Raw genomic sequence first — 14390 nt, 5'->3', positions numbered from 1 at the left:
TGAAGACGGTTGGACGGCAGAACGCTCTCATGAGGACTGTGTCCAAGACTGCTCCAATGAATTGAAGTCTCTGCGTGGGGATGAGATGAGATTTGGGTAGATTGATCTCGAACTCCAGCAAACGTAGAAATAGGATGGTCTGGTTGGTGGCCTGAAGGACTGTTTGAGATGAATTGGCCTTTATCAACCAATCGTCCAGGTAAGGAAACACCTGAAGGTGGTGGGAACGCAGAAAAGCAGCCACTACAATCACTTTTGGAGAGGAGGCAAGAACGAAGGGTAGTACCTTGTACTGGTAATGACAACGATTGATCATGAAGCGTAGGTACTGTCTGGATGTCAGATTGATCGGTATGTGAGTGTATGCTTCTTTGAGATCGAGGGAACATAGCCAGTCACCTTGATTGAGAAGAGGGTAAAGAGTGGCTAAAGAGAGCATTCTGAATTTCTCTTTGACTAAGCATTTGTTGAGATCGCGAAGATCTAGGATGGGTCTGAGATCTCCTGTTTTTTTGGGGACTAGGAAATAACGGGAGTAGAATCCCTGCCCCTTTTGATCTAGAGGAACTTCCTCTATGGCGTTCAGAAGGAGGAGGGATTGAACCTCCTGAAGAAGGAGTGAAACCTGAGGAGTGTTCGAAGCAGACTCTCTTGGTAGACTTTGGGCAGGAAGTGTCTGAAAGTTGAGAGAGTAGCCGTGGCGGATGATGTTGAGGACCCAGTGATCCGAGGTGATGGTTTCCCAACGGCTTATGAAAAGAGTAAGGCGTCCTCCTATGGGCTGCGGATGGTGGGCAGCAAGAGGGAGACTGGCTATGTCCCGGAGAACCAAGTCAAAAGGGTTGAGTGGATTTTTGTGAAGGGGGAGGCTTCACTTGTTGCTGCTGTGCTGGTCTAGCAGCTTGTCTCTGTTGTTGCCTTTGACGCCTGGGTTGTTGCGGGGCCTGTGGTAAAGGACGAGCCACAAATCTACGCTGGTAGGCCGACTGCTGGCGAAAAGGCCTGGTAGGTGGGGTCTTCTTTTTTGTTTTGAGAAGAGTATCCCACCTGGTCTCATGAGCTGAGAGCTTTTGGGTAGTGGAGTCCATGGATTATCCAAACAGCTCATCCCCCAGGCAAGGTGCATTAACCAGTCGATCCTGATGATTGACATCAAGTTCTGAAACTCTGAGCCAGGCCAGGCGACGCATGGCCACCGACATAGCCGTGGCCCGAGAGGTCAGCTCAAAGGTGTCATAGATCGATCTGGCCATGAACTTACGGAGTTGTAAGAGCGATGAAGAAGTTTGGCGAAAAGCAGATCTTTTACGGTCAGGGAGGTATTTTTCAAAAGATGACAAATTCTGAATGAGATGCTTAAGGTAGAACGAAAAATGAAAAGCATAGTTCCCAGATCTATTAGCTAGCATCGCATTCTGATATAACCGCTTGCCAAACTTATCCATGGCCTTACCTTCTCTGCCAGGAGGGACAGAGGCGTACACACTAGCCCCCGTGGATTTCTTTAAAGTAGATTCCACTAGTAAAGACTCATGGGGGAGTTGCGGTTTGTCAAAGCCAGGAATAGGTATGACCTTATACAAGGAGTCCAGTTTGCGAGGAGCTCCTGGAATGGTCAAAGGTGTCTCTAGATTTTTATAGAAAGTCTCTCGCAAAATATCATGGAGAGGCAATTTCAAGAATTCCCTTGGAAGTTGGTCAAAGTCCAGTGCATCGAGAATTGCCTTGGATTTTTTGGATTCAGCCTCCAAGGGAATAGAGAGAGAGTCGCACATTTCTTTGAGAAAAGAGGTAAAAGAAGATGCATCAGGCTTAGAGGACGAATCTAATACAGAAGGGTCCTCGTCCCCTGACGAACTCTCCCTCAGAGAGAAGCAGCTCCTCTGAATCACCCCACAGATCAGGGTCCCTCACCTGAAAACTACGGTCCCGAGACTCCGGTGTGGAGGGTTCTAGGTGTCGAGTTTTATGAGTCGACTTACCAGACCTCTGTGAAACGGTACCGGGAGATGTCATCGGGCGTGCCGGTGCCGAAGTTTGCACCGCCTGGTGTAAAGACCTCGGTTCCGGAGCTAAAACTGGCATGGATACCGAGGAAGCTGTTTGTACCGGTACCGACAAAGTGGATGCCGATAAAAGAGGCTGTTCCACTGCCGGTACTGGTAGCTCAGACCGGACCGGGACTGGAAGGCTCGGTGTCAGAAGAGCAGGCAGGAGCTGCTGCAATTGCTCTTTAAGCTGAACTTGCAGGACGGCGGCAATTCGCTCATCCAGTGAAGGCACCGGTACCGCTTTTTTCTTCTGCGGTACCTTTGGTGCCGCTCTACACTCCGAAGAGGAACCCGAGGTCGAAGGGCTAACCTCAATCGGAGCGGAGCGCTTCCGTGGGCGCCTCGAGGTCGGCAGGATTGGGCTCGCTGCCACTGAGACCGGAGGGCGCTCCAGCGGGGAAGGCTTCTTAGCCAGCTTACCTGAGGAATGCGACGCCGGTGCGGTATCGCGCGGTGTCGATGAAGTAGGTGCCGACTGCATCGGGGCCGAAGTCGGAGTCGGTACCGCCGAATCTGACATCTCGGTACCAAACAATAACCGCTGTTGAATTTGGCGGTTTTTAAGAGTTCTCTTTTTCAGAGTGGCACAGCGGGTGCAGGTGGACGCCTGATGGTCAGGACCGAGGCACTGTAAGCACCAGTTGTGCGGGTTGGTGAGAGAAATGGGCCTCGCGCACCGCTGGCACTTCTTAAAACCAGGTTGGGGGGGCATGAATGTAAAAACGGCTTCTGCCAAATCGAAGGCCGAGGCCTCGATGGTGGCAGCAGGCCCCGCCGGGGCGAACCCGAAAAAATGAGAAAAAAAGAAAAGAAAATTCTTCTCTGTTTTTTTTTTTTTAAAAGAAAATAAGTAAAGAAGGGAAAAAATACCGAAAAAGTTTACGCGAGCGGGATGGCGTTAGAGAAAAAATTTTCAACAGCCATTGAAAGTGCGTCTTCTTAGCTCCACGGAAACTAAGAAACTGGGGACCGCGCGCGGGATCGGGCGGGAAGGCACTCGCGCGTGCGCGGTGCGGCCTGCTAGAATTTTCCAAGTTCTTAGAGTGCAATCACTCTAAAATTGTCCGTACCGGGGCTCCGTCGGTGCCGTCACCCATCAGTCAAGAATATGCTGCCTGCTTGTCCTGGGATAATGTTAATTATCATTCCTATTCTGGGTTTTTTTCAAAGAGGTCAAGGCAGATGACTCTATGCATTGTCACCTCAGTAACAACCATACAAAAATAGACAAATATACCCTCCAACCTTTTTATTAAACCACAATAGCAGTTTTTAGCGCAGGGAGCTGCGCTGAATGCCCAGCGCTGCTCTTGACGCTCATAGGCTCCCTGCGCTAAAAACCACTATTGCGGTTTAGTAAAAGGGGACCATATTGTAAAATATAGACAGCAGATATAAATTCAGAACTGTGCATAGTAAGTGAAGGGAAGTTTTCATCTCTGGGAATTTACCCAGTTAACTATTAAGTTATTTGGGCAAATTCCTTTGAAAACTGTGGTAATACTGCCTCCACTTTGCTAAATTTAAAATAAAATCATTTTTCCTACCTTGTCTGGTGATTTCATGAGTCTCTGGTTGACTTTCTTCTTCTGACTGTGCATCCAATCTTTCTTCCCTTCTATCAGCCTGTATGCTTTCTCTCCTCCACACCTCATTCCCTCCCCCAACTTTTTCTTCCTCTCTCCCTGACCTTTCTTTCTTTTTTTCTGTTTCTCTTCTTTCCTTCTGTTTCCCTGCCTGCCCCCTTTCTTTCTTTCTCCCTGCCGTTCCCCAAGCCACTGCCACTGCCGCTGCCATCGGGGAACAGGACCCACCAATGGATAACAGGCCCCAAAGCCGACGCTGACGCCAACGCATGCTCTCCCTGCTTCGGGCCGATCAGTCTTCCTCTCCCCGACGTCAATTCTGCCGTCAGAGAGGAAGTTCCGCCCAGCCAGGCAGCGATTGGCTGGCCCGAACTTCCTCTCCGACTGCAGAATTGACGTCGGGGAGAGGAAGACTGATTGGCCCGATAGATTAGATCGCCAAGACAAAGTGAGTCCTGGGTGATCGACTCACTTTGCCTTGGCGAGCTACTGGCGCCCCTGCCTTAGAACACTGCCCAGGACCCTGGGGGAGCCCGGGCCCCCTGTCAGCTCCGGGCCCCTGAATGCAGGACTGGTAGTACTGCCCTGATGGCGGCCCTGGAATGGACCAGTTGAAGTTCCTACTGAATGGTATGTGCAGCAATCAGAAGAAAATCCTCTTCACATCACTATAAGAAGACATGTACACTCTCAAAAGTGATTCATCGTCCAGCTAAAATATCCTTTGCATTGAACTTTGATATTTTAAGTATTGTTTTGATCTTTTCATATTAATATATCAAATAAGCATTTCTGCTAAGTATTTAAGGTTTCAGTGACCACTAAGGACCTAAAAATAATAATAATGTCAAAAGTAAGAGATGAAGAAATTGGGAGTATTCTTTTGATTTCAAACCACACCTCAGACAAAAAAAAAAATACCAAGATGGACAAGAATGTAACATACGTATTAAGTCACCCATCTGGGACTTTTGATAAACCAAAGTGCAGTTAAAACTTTGAATAAACAAACATATAAGAAGGTTTCAATTTAGCACAATATAATTTGCTTGGTATCCATAATGTTTATTGTATTAGGAAATAAAGAGATTGCATTAAAGAGGAGGAAGCAGTAGGACAATTAGTAGAACCAAAAAACAAAGCCCAATCTGAGGCAGAGCCATATAAGAACATAAGAATTGCCGCTGCTGGGTCAGACCAGTGGTCCATCGTGCCCAGCAGTCCGCTCATGCGGCAGCCCCCAGGTCAAAAACCAGTGCTCTAAATGAGTCCAGCCTCACCTGCGAATGTTCCAGTTTAGCAGGAACTTGTCCAACTTTGTCTTGAATCCCTGGAGGGTGTTTTCCCCTACGACAGACTCCGGAAGAGCATTCCAGTTTTCTACCACTCTCTGGGTGAAGAAGAACATCCTTAACGTTTCCTTTCCTCAACTTTAGGGAGTGCCCTCTCGTTCTCCCTACCTTGGAGAGGGTGAGCAATCTGTTTTTATCTACTAAGTCTATTCCCTTCAGTATTTTGAACGTTTCGATCATGTTCCCTCTCAGTCTCCTCTTTTCAAGGGAGAAGAGGCCCAGTTTCTCTAATCTCTCACTGACGGGAACTCCTCCAGCCCCTTAACCATTTTAGTCGCTCTTCTCTGGACCCTTTTGAGTAGTACTGTGTCCTTCTTTATGTATGGTGACCAGTGCTGGACGCAGTACTCCAGATGAGGGCGCACCATGGCCCGGTACAGCGGCAAGATAACCTTCTCCGATCTATTCGTGATCCCCTTCTTTATCATTCCTAGCATTCTGTTCGCCCTTTTTGCCGCCGCTGCCGCAATGCAGTGAACGGACGGCTTAATCGACTTGTCGATCAGAACTCCCAAGTCTCTTTCCTGGGAGGTCTCTCCAAGTACTGCCCCGGACATCCTGTATTTGTGCATGAGATTTTTGTTACCGACATGCATCACTTTACACTTATCCACGTTGAACCTCATTTGCTGTGTTGATGCCCATTTCTCCAGCTTATGTCACGTTGCAGATCTTCGCAATCCCCGTGTGTCTTCACTACTCTGAATAACTTCGTATCGTCTGCAAATTTAATCACCTCACTCGTCGTACCAACGTCCAGATCGTTTATAAAGATGTTGAAGACCACGGGTCCAGGAGCAAGCTTTACATGCTCCCGCTTGGGCCCGCCTTTGCATTCTGAATGGCTGGCGTCAGTTCTTGCGAGTCCCGCGAGAACTGATGCCACCATTCAGAAAGCAGCGGCGGGCTCAAGCGGGAGTGCGTAAAACTTGCTCCTGAGTTTGAGAGCCATCTAGCAAGAGAGGGATACCGCTGGACCACCAGGCTGTTTAAAAAAGGTACCAACGATGGCGGCGGTGCTGAGAGGCAGGGGTGTGTTTTGAAAAGGTGTGGCGGTGATGCAGAGAGGGGGAGTGTTTTGAAAAGGTGCGGCAGCAGCAGGAGGGTGTTTTATAACGCTAAGGGGGTACAAATTTTGTATATTTGCTACATAAGACGCACCAAGATTTTCACTCACTTTTGGGTGGAAAAAATGTGCGTCTTATGGAGCGAAAAATACGGTATATCCTGAAGTGCTGACAGAATTGAAAAATTAATACTGTAGAGCTATTATTAGTAATTTGTAACTTTTCTTTAAAATCCAGCATAGCACTGGAAGATTGGAAGGTGGCTAATTTGGCACCTCCACCAATGTGATGCCTGGGGTGGACCCCCTCCCTTACTACGCCACTGTATATAAAGTCAGTTTGAGCATGGGATTTTTGCTAAAAGTTCTCAGCAAAGCAGGCACAGGAATGTACTCTCACAAAGTTACTGGAACCATCTTCTTTAAATACTCTTATCCACTTTCTAGTAATTTCATGCATAGACTATTGCAATGCTCTTTATAAGAACATAACAAAAAAGAAATAACGCGCCTCCAGATAGTGCAAAACACTGCAGTAAAAATCATATACAATGCAAAAAATATGACCATGTTTCCCCCCTCCTAAGCAAAGCAAACTGGCTGCTAGTAGAATACAGAATAAGTTACAAAATCCTTCTACTCACGTTCAAAACCTATCTAAGTAATGAACCAGAATTCATTAATCTTTTCATTTCCTACAGTCCTTCGAATCAGAATCTCCTCACAATTCCGTCTTTAAAACATATAAATACTATGAGATCTAATAACTTTGCAGTATCCGCACCATCCCTTTAAAATACCCAATTATCTGTATGAAGAAAAATGTCTACCTCATTTTAAGGCAAAATTAAAACCATTTGTATTCCAGGATGCCTTTGAAACATAACTGCCCTTATAAGGGCTAAATCCTTAATTTCTCAATTTTATCTTGTAAATTTACTTCACCAACTACTGTTTGTCCCTTATTTGCTCTTCTTTCCTATCAAATATTGTAGTTCTCCCCTCTTTACCTTTCGTCCCTGTTTGTCTTTTGTTTACTAACTTCCCCTGTCGTTTAGTCTTTAACCCTGATTTTTATAAATGTACGATGAGCTAGCCCCAATGCAAACAAAAACCAGAATCAGCAGACAATCTGACAAATGGTTTGACAACGAACTACTCCTACTCAAAAGACAATGCAGATGATTTGAAAGAAAATGGAGGAAAATCAACCAAGAACCCACAAAAATCGCATGGAAAATACTCATCCTACAATACAAGCTACAATTAAGACAAAAGAAAGCATACTACACCAACCTAATAGGCAGAGAAACCCAAGACACTAAAAAACTATTCCAAATACTGAAAAAACTCACAGACACCAAACCTTACCTGGCCACTGATAACACCGCTCCCCCCTCAGCCTCCACACTAGCAGAACACTTCAAAAATAAAATCACAAATGCCAGGACCAACCTCACTGGAAACCCAACTCTCCTAGATGAGATCACTATAATCCCCTCAAGACAAAGAATCTACAGCAGCAGATAGAACCTGGTCCCTCTTCCCCACTATACAATGGTCAGACTTCAACAAACTCTACAAAAAATACAGTCATGCTGCCTGTGACCTAAACCATTGCCCTCCATATCTACTAAAAAACGCCAGTATCAAATTCTGCTCTCTCCTCCTACAATGGATGCAAACACTGCTCACAGATGGCCTTTTCCCACAAGACCTCAGCGAAATCATTGTCACCCCTATCCTAAAAGACCCTAAAGGAGTAACGGATCAACCTTCCAACTACAGACCCATAGCATCAATACCACTTTATGTCAAAATAATGGAAGGCCTAGTAGCCAAATTCCTCACTGACTATCTAGAAGATCACAACATACTCCACCATACACAATCTGGCTTCAGAACCAATTATAGCACTGAAACACTATTAGGATCCCTCCTGGACACAGCTAGACAACATCTCAGCACAGGAAAAAAATATTCCTCATACAACTAGATCTATCCGTGGCGTTTGATCTGGTTGACCATAACATTCTTCTACTAATTCTGGATGCAATTGGTATCACAGATAAAGTGCACACATGGTTCCAAGGATTCTTAAAGACTAGATCCTACAAAGTAAAATCAAGCAACAAAAAGTCAGAACCCTGGTCCAACCCCTGTGGTGTACCTCAGGGATCCCCTTTATCCCCCCATACTCTTCAACCTCTACATCGTGTCCCTCGGCATCTGTCTAGATAAATCAAACATAATCTTCTGCAGCTATGCAGACAATATCACCATTCTTCTCCCTTTTGATCAACTAAAACCCTCCATGACAGACACTATACATAAAACATTAGAAACAATAACATCTTGGATGAAAGACCACAAACTGAAACTAAACTCAGAAAAAAACAAAATTCATTCTCCTAGAAAATGATAGGACACCATCCATTACAAACCTAGTAATCAACTCAACCACATTCCCCATGCAAACCACTCTAAAACTACTGGGAATGACGATTGACAGGTGCTGTACCATGCAACCACAAATCAACAAAATAATACAGAAATCCTTTGCAATCATGAGAAACCTAAGACAAGTGCGAAAATTCTTCGACAAAACTCAATTCCGGATCCTAGTTCAAGCCATAATTTTGGGTCTACTAGATTATTGTAACATTCTCTATCTACCCTGCCCTGCGACCATGATTAAACAACTGCAAACAATCCAGAAGACAGCCCTGAGACTCATCTACTCTCTGAGAAAACATGACCACATCACCGAGGCGTACTTCCACTCACACTGGCTACCAATTCAAGCAAGAATACAATTCAAGTTTTACTGTCTCCTATTTAAATCCATGAACGGCAACAGCCCAATATACCTAAACAACCGTCTAATCCGAACCACCTCAACCAGACAAAGGAGAACCCACGCTCCATTCACATACCCCCCAATCAGAGAAGTCAAACGGAAAAAAATGGTATAATGGCCTCCTGGCCACACAAGCAGCGAGATTAGACCACCAACTCTCAACTTTGCTGATAACGACCCCTGACTACAGAACATTTAGAAAAGAAATAAAAAATACTTTTAAAAAAATCCCTGATACCCAACAATCAAAACCAACCTAACGCCTCCCCACTCTCTAAAACAACCTAACGCCACAAGAACCACCTCATCTCTATGAACCAAGTTGACTACTCCCTAACTATTCTATAATTCCTCTGGAAATGGCCAGATAGATCCTTTTTGTAATCTGCCTTGAACCGCAAGGTAACGGCGGAATAGAAATCACTAATATAATGTAATGTAATTGTACACCGCTCAGAAGTCCAATTGAGCAGTATAAGAAATTTTTTAATAATCTTCCTTTTTATTTAACTCCTGAATCTGTCATCCTCTTCTTTCTCAACTCTCCTCCTCAGCATCTGCCTTTTTCTCTCCATTTTGCTTGCATTGCTTCACCTTTAGATCTATTTCCAATATCAGCCTGAGTTCCCAGCCCAGCATCAGCATTTGACCCTTGCCAGCTCCAGCCACAAATCTCCAGAGTAGCCGAATGGTTAGAACAGCAGACAGAGAACCAGGGGAGCCCAGTTCAAATCCTACTGCGGTTCCTTGTGATCTTGGACAAGTCACTTAACCCTCCATTGCCTCAGGTATAGAGACACAAAAATAGCCACTGCATCTGAATGTACACAACTTGCGGGTGGTACCTAAATAAAAAACAATCCAATCTCATCAGCCCACGTCCCTATCTTAGTCTCAGTCCCCTGAAAATGCTGAACCTAGTAGCAAGACTTGTTGCTTCCCTATACTACTCTACTTCAAGGCTGCTGCTAGCTGCCTGTACAAAGGCTCTTTTGAATCTCCTGTTTCAAAATGGTCTAGTGCAGGCAGTTATTTGCAGCCTTCAAGAAGCAGAGCAGTTGAGAGAAACAACAAGATCCTGCTGCTGAGGCAGGATTTTGATGTCTTTAAGCTTGGATGCCCTACGCCACAGTGGCTCCCCCCCCCCCCCCCCTCTTTAAGCTAGCCCTGTTTATTTCAAAGGATCTTTGGTACAGATCCTTTGATGTTTTGGTTATATTTCTTTGTACTTCCGCTACTTTACCTCTTTACAGGTCTAGGCTCCAGAATTGGACAAAAATAAGCAAGTGATAACTTTTTCACTTGTAACTATACTTTGCCTGATTACTTCTACACTATTTGTTGCATGGCAAAGGAAGAAAAGAAAAGCCAAAAAAAAAAGGACGGTTAATTCAATGGTTGTTCACAGTCATCAGAGATAATTCAAAAAGGTTATAGGGTTCATAATCAAAACGGAAATATGTCTAAAAACCTGTGTTTTAGATGTATCTAAAAACAGCTTAGGCCTTTTCAGTGCTGCTGTACGCCCAGAGCTGAAAGGGACGTTTTAGGAGGAGTGGTGAGGGCAGGATTTGGGCAAGACATGGGCTGACCTAAACTTAGTCATACTTCAAGTATAACCAAAAGTTTAACGAGACTGCCTAGACAGAACTTATACGTAGTGACTTAGGCAATCTAACAATAAGTGACCAGATAACCACTGCAGATACAAAGTACAGGCCTCCAGACACTCCCACAGTGATCACTGACCCCCCCCCCGCCATAAAAATCAGAATAAAAAGTACATACCTGCCTCCAGAACATTAGCACCTGGCATAGGAAAGCCTAGTAGAGCTGCACAAGGTGGCTTAAAGGTGGACTAGTGACCCATAGAGTAACTCAGCATGACCTTTAAGGGAGTTGTGGTGAAATGTTTATGTGGCACCCTTTTTGTGAAGTTCGCAGCAGTGCCCTGTAAGATGCCCCACTACTCTGTTGCCATGCCTGGATGTCCAGTCCATCATTTTGCTGGCCCCTCCCATGTCCAAAAGGTCTTGTTCTAGGCATTTTTGACTTGGATGATTTTTTGGATGAGAGTGGGGTATAAAGATAGATGATTTAGCGGTCTGGACGATCAAATGGCTGGACGTACAAGTAAACGATTCTCGGAAAAAAAAAAAAAATTTGGATGTATTTTTCGACAATGGACTTTGGAAGCTGCCAACTTTGGGAGACTAGTGACTTAGGCCCAAAACAGACTTAAGACATATTTTTTTATTATGCCCCTCCACGTGTTTAGAATGTTCACAAATATATATAACATACTGCACAGTGCACAAAAGAACCAATTTAGAATGCATATTTTAAATATTCTGAAGCCTTGAGGACAGAATTCAATTCAATCAAATTTATTGTAATCCCCCCAATTTTTTTTTTAATCTTTATTACCCAATTTTGTGTTCTCTTCAGTCTGGAGTTCTCGTTTGCCAGCAAGTCCATGCTTTTCAATGAAGGACCTGTGATTGTCTACCGCATCTGTGTTAAAAAATTAGAGACCAATACAAAGAAATCATAGTGAGAATTTTACTTTATAATCATTATACAATATTTTAACACAATTGGGCCTAATTCACATCAAGTTCAATCAACAGTGGGCCAGAATAGACCAAGAGTTAAAAAAAAAACCCTAATGCTATCCCATAAAATGACCCAATGCATTTCCATGAGAGAGAAACTTCCAGCTTCTACAAATTAGAAATTACTGTCACGTGCTAGGCCCCTGTGTAGGCCTATAGGCAGAACTACAACAACTAACCTGGGATCGGCATGTTCCCCTGGAACTAGGAAACCTTTTCAGAGAGATTTCAGCTAGGCGTAAGCCTAGTGCAGCTGATACATGTGTCACCATAATAAAAAGCACAACACTCAATATTAGTTCTGAAACTTTTATTCCCACTCTTTTGGAATTCCTCAAACCCACACTCCACTAGACCCTCCCAAAAACTGAAACTATCTTTCCCCTCTATAAAAGGTATATCCCGCGCAGGAAAACTTGGAACATCCCTCCCCTTTAGAACCACAGAACTCTGGAACAACCTCTCATCCCCGCTCAGAAATTCTAGCTCCTTCCAATCCTTCCGCAAACACTTGAAAACTTGGCTCTTTTCAAAAATCGAATCACCTCCCGTTCTCTAGTACCCTGTCCCTCTCTATCTTCTCAGTCCCTTTCTTATATCCCTTCATTGTAGTTCCTTTCCTCTTAACTTCTGTAAACCGTGCCGAGCTCTGCGCTTGCGGAGATGGCGCGGTATACAAACCTAAGGTTTAGTTTAGTTTAGATTCTGACCTTGGTTTCAAGTCAGGATAGCCAATTTCTCATAGAAAAGAAATCAGAAAAATAAAATAAGCATGGGATAAAAATACCAATTTTCTTCTCTCAGTTCTTTCATAAAGCATAGATCAGGGGTGCCCACACTTTATGGGCTTGCGAGCTACTTTTATAATGACTAAGTCAAAATGATCTACCAACAATAAAATTTAAAAAAAACACAAAGCACACTGAAAGGCAGAGAAAATGTTAATTATTCATATTCCGGGTTTTTTCAAAGAGGTCACGGCACATGATTCTATGCAATGTCACCTCAGTAACAAAATACAAAAATATTCTCCATGCACAGTAAATGGTGAAAATTGTGTAGCAAGGCTTTTTGTTACATATTGTGGTATTAGCTCTGCAGTGGTTTGCTTGTAGAAGGAATGTATGTTACTGGTTGTAATTCTGCAGGTGTAGTATATTTAATTCAATGCCCTTGCCCCTTGTTTTATATTGGTTAGACCATGCGCCCTATTCACATACGCATTATTGAACATCTGAGCAAGCATTGGATAGAACATAATCTTTCCCTACAAGATCTACAGTTTATGGTCTTTGAAATCATTAAATCATCACGAGGGGGGAATGTTGCAAGCAGATTGTGGAGGAGGGAACAAGAGTGGGTTCATAGACAAAACCGCGCAAGACAAAGGCACGCGCCGACAACTAAGCGCAAGATGGAAGTGCGCGCCGAAGAAAAAGAGTGTTTTTAGGGGCTCCGGATGGGAGGTTTTGTTGGGGAACCCCCCCCACTTTACTTAATACAGATCGCGGCGGCGTTGTGGGGGGTTTGGGGGTTTGTAACCGCCCTCATTATACTGGAAACTTAACTGTTTCCCTGTTTTTTAGGGAAAAAGTGAAGTTTTCAGTAAAATGTGGGGGGTTACAACCCCCCAAACCCTCCCCAACGCCCCCACAACATGGCGCGATCTGTATAAAGTAAAGTGGGGGGGGTTCCCCCACACCCCCCATCGGAGCCCTTTAAAACAGTCATTTTCTTCGGCGCGCGCCTTTGTCCCGGCGCGCTTTTGACCTGACACCCAAGAGTGGATTTTTCAGTTGGAAACAGTGACTCCTTTGCATTTTAATAGGGAGATGGGGTGGTGAGCTTTGCTAGGGAAAAACTGTGATGACTGATTTGGGATGGTAAGTTCTGTGAGAGTGACTGGGAGTCATCAGGGAGTTATGCTTGGCTAATACAGTACAGTACTGTGGTTTTGTGGTATTTAAATTTAGTAGCAGCATGCTTTGTCCAATCAGAATGGTCCTTAGCTAATGGGAGGGTTTTAGGAGAGGTGCGTCACTGTTAGGAGTGCTGTATAAAGAAGGGAGGAGTTTTGTTAGTCGGCATCTTGATAAAAAAGTAGAAGAGCAGTAAAAGGTACTGTGTGTCATGAATAGTCTTTAATGTAAATTGATTGTTTATGAATGTTTTTCTTTATTTCTGTTTTAGAGACGGTGTGGGTAAGAGTTACAGTGCCTTTGGCAGACAGGGTCTTCTGAAGCAGCTGATAGCAAAAACCACAGACTTGTAACATACGGCTTTAAAAGCCAACATTAAGTTAATTTTTTTTTTCATACAACTCAAGTTTCAAACCACTGTGTGTAATAAAAAGAAGCACTTGTACAGTGATTGAGAAACAAGCCGTTCTAGCGGTGGGCTCTCTAGTTCACCGTACGGTGACTTTGGTTAGCAGTGCAGATTATGAGATATTCCTGGGGTATTTCCTGTGGATTCTAGTTACATAGTAAAGCTATATTTATTTATGCTGAAAATGCCTCTTTGAAGTATGAAAAAGCCCACCTATTTGAGGCTGCGTTTAACTCTTAAACCCCCAAGTCACCTGTTCAGTACCCATGTTTATTTTAATCATTCCCACAATACAGATCTCCCTCATCACTTATTTGTATACTCTGTCAAACAGGGACTGTTTCTTATGTATTTTGTATACAGCACTGCATATGTCTAGTAGCACTACAGAAATGAGTAATGGTAGTAGTATTTGAATCTGTTCTAGAAAGCTGAAGTAGAGAACAACACAGGGACAAATTTTCCCGTTCCATCCCTGCGAGTTTTGTCACTGTCCCTGCCCCATTCCTAAATGTCTATGTAAATGTAATAT

General features: G+C 44.0%; 1 protein-coding gene across 3 annotated transcripts in view; it reads right to left on the bottom strand.

Annotated features, from left to right (window-relative positions):
• The window catches only part of LOC117352266 (galanin peptides-like), a 99194-nt gene that overhangs the window by 29627 nt on the left and 55177 nt on the right, over positions 1-14390 (bottom strand). For all 3 annotated transcript variants that reach the window (XM_033928624.1, XM_033928625.1, XM_033928626.1), the window contains one exon: positions 11343-11429. In XM_033928624.1, coding sequence (XP_033784515.1) covers positions 11343-11429 — 87 coding nt within the window. The remainder of the gene's footprint in view (positions 1-11342; positions 11430-14390) is intronic.

This window comes from Geotrypetes seraphini, chromosome 19 (genome assembly GCF_902459505.1).
Source record: "Geotrypetes seraphini chromosome 19, aGeoSer1.1, whole genome shotgun sequence".
NCBI classification, from domain to species: Eukaryota; Metazoa; Chordata; class Amphibia; order Gymnophiona; family Dermophiidae; genus Geotrypetes; species Geotrypetes seraphini.
The sequence above is the reverse complement of the archived record's forward strand: the minus strand, read 5'-3'. Positions and strand labels throughout refer to the sequence as shown.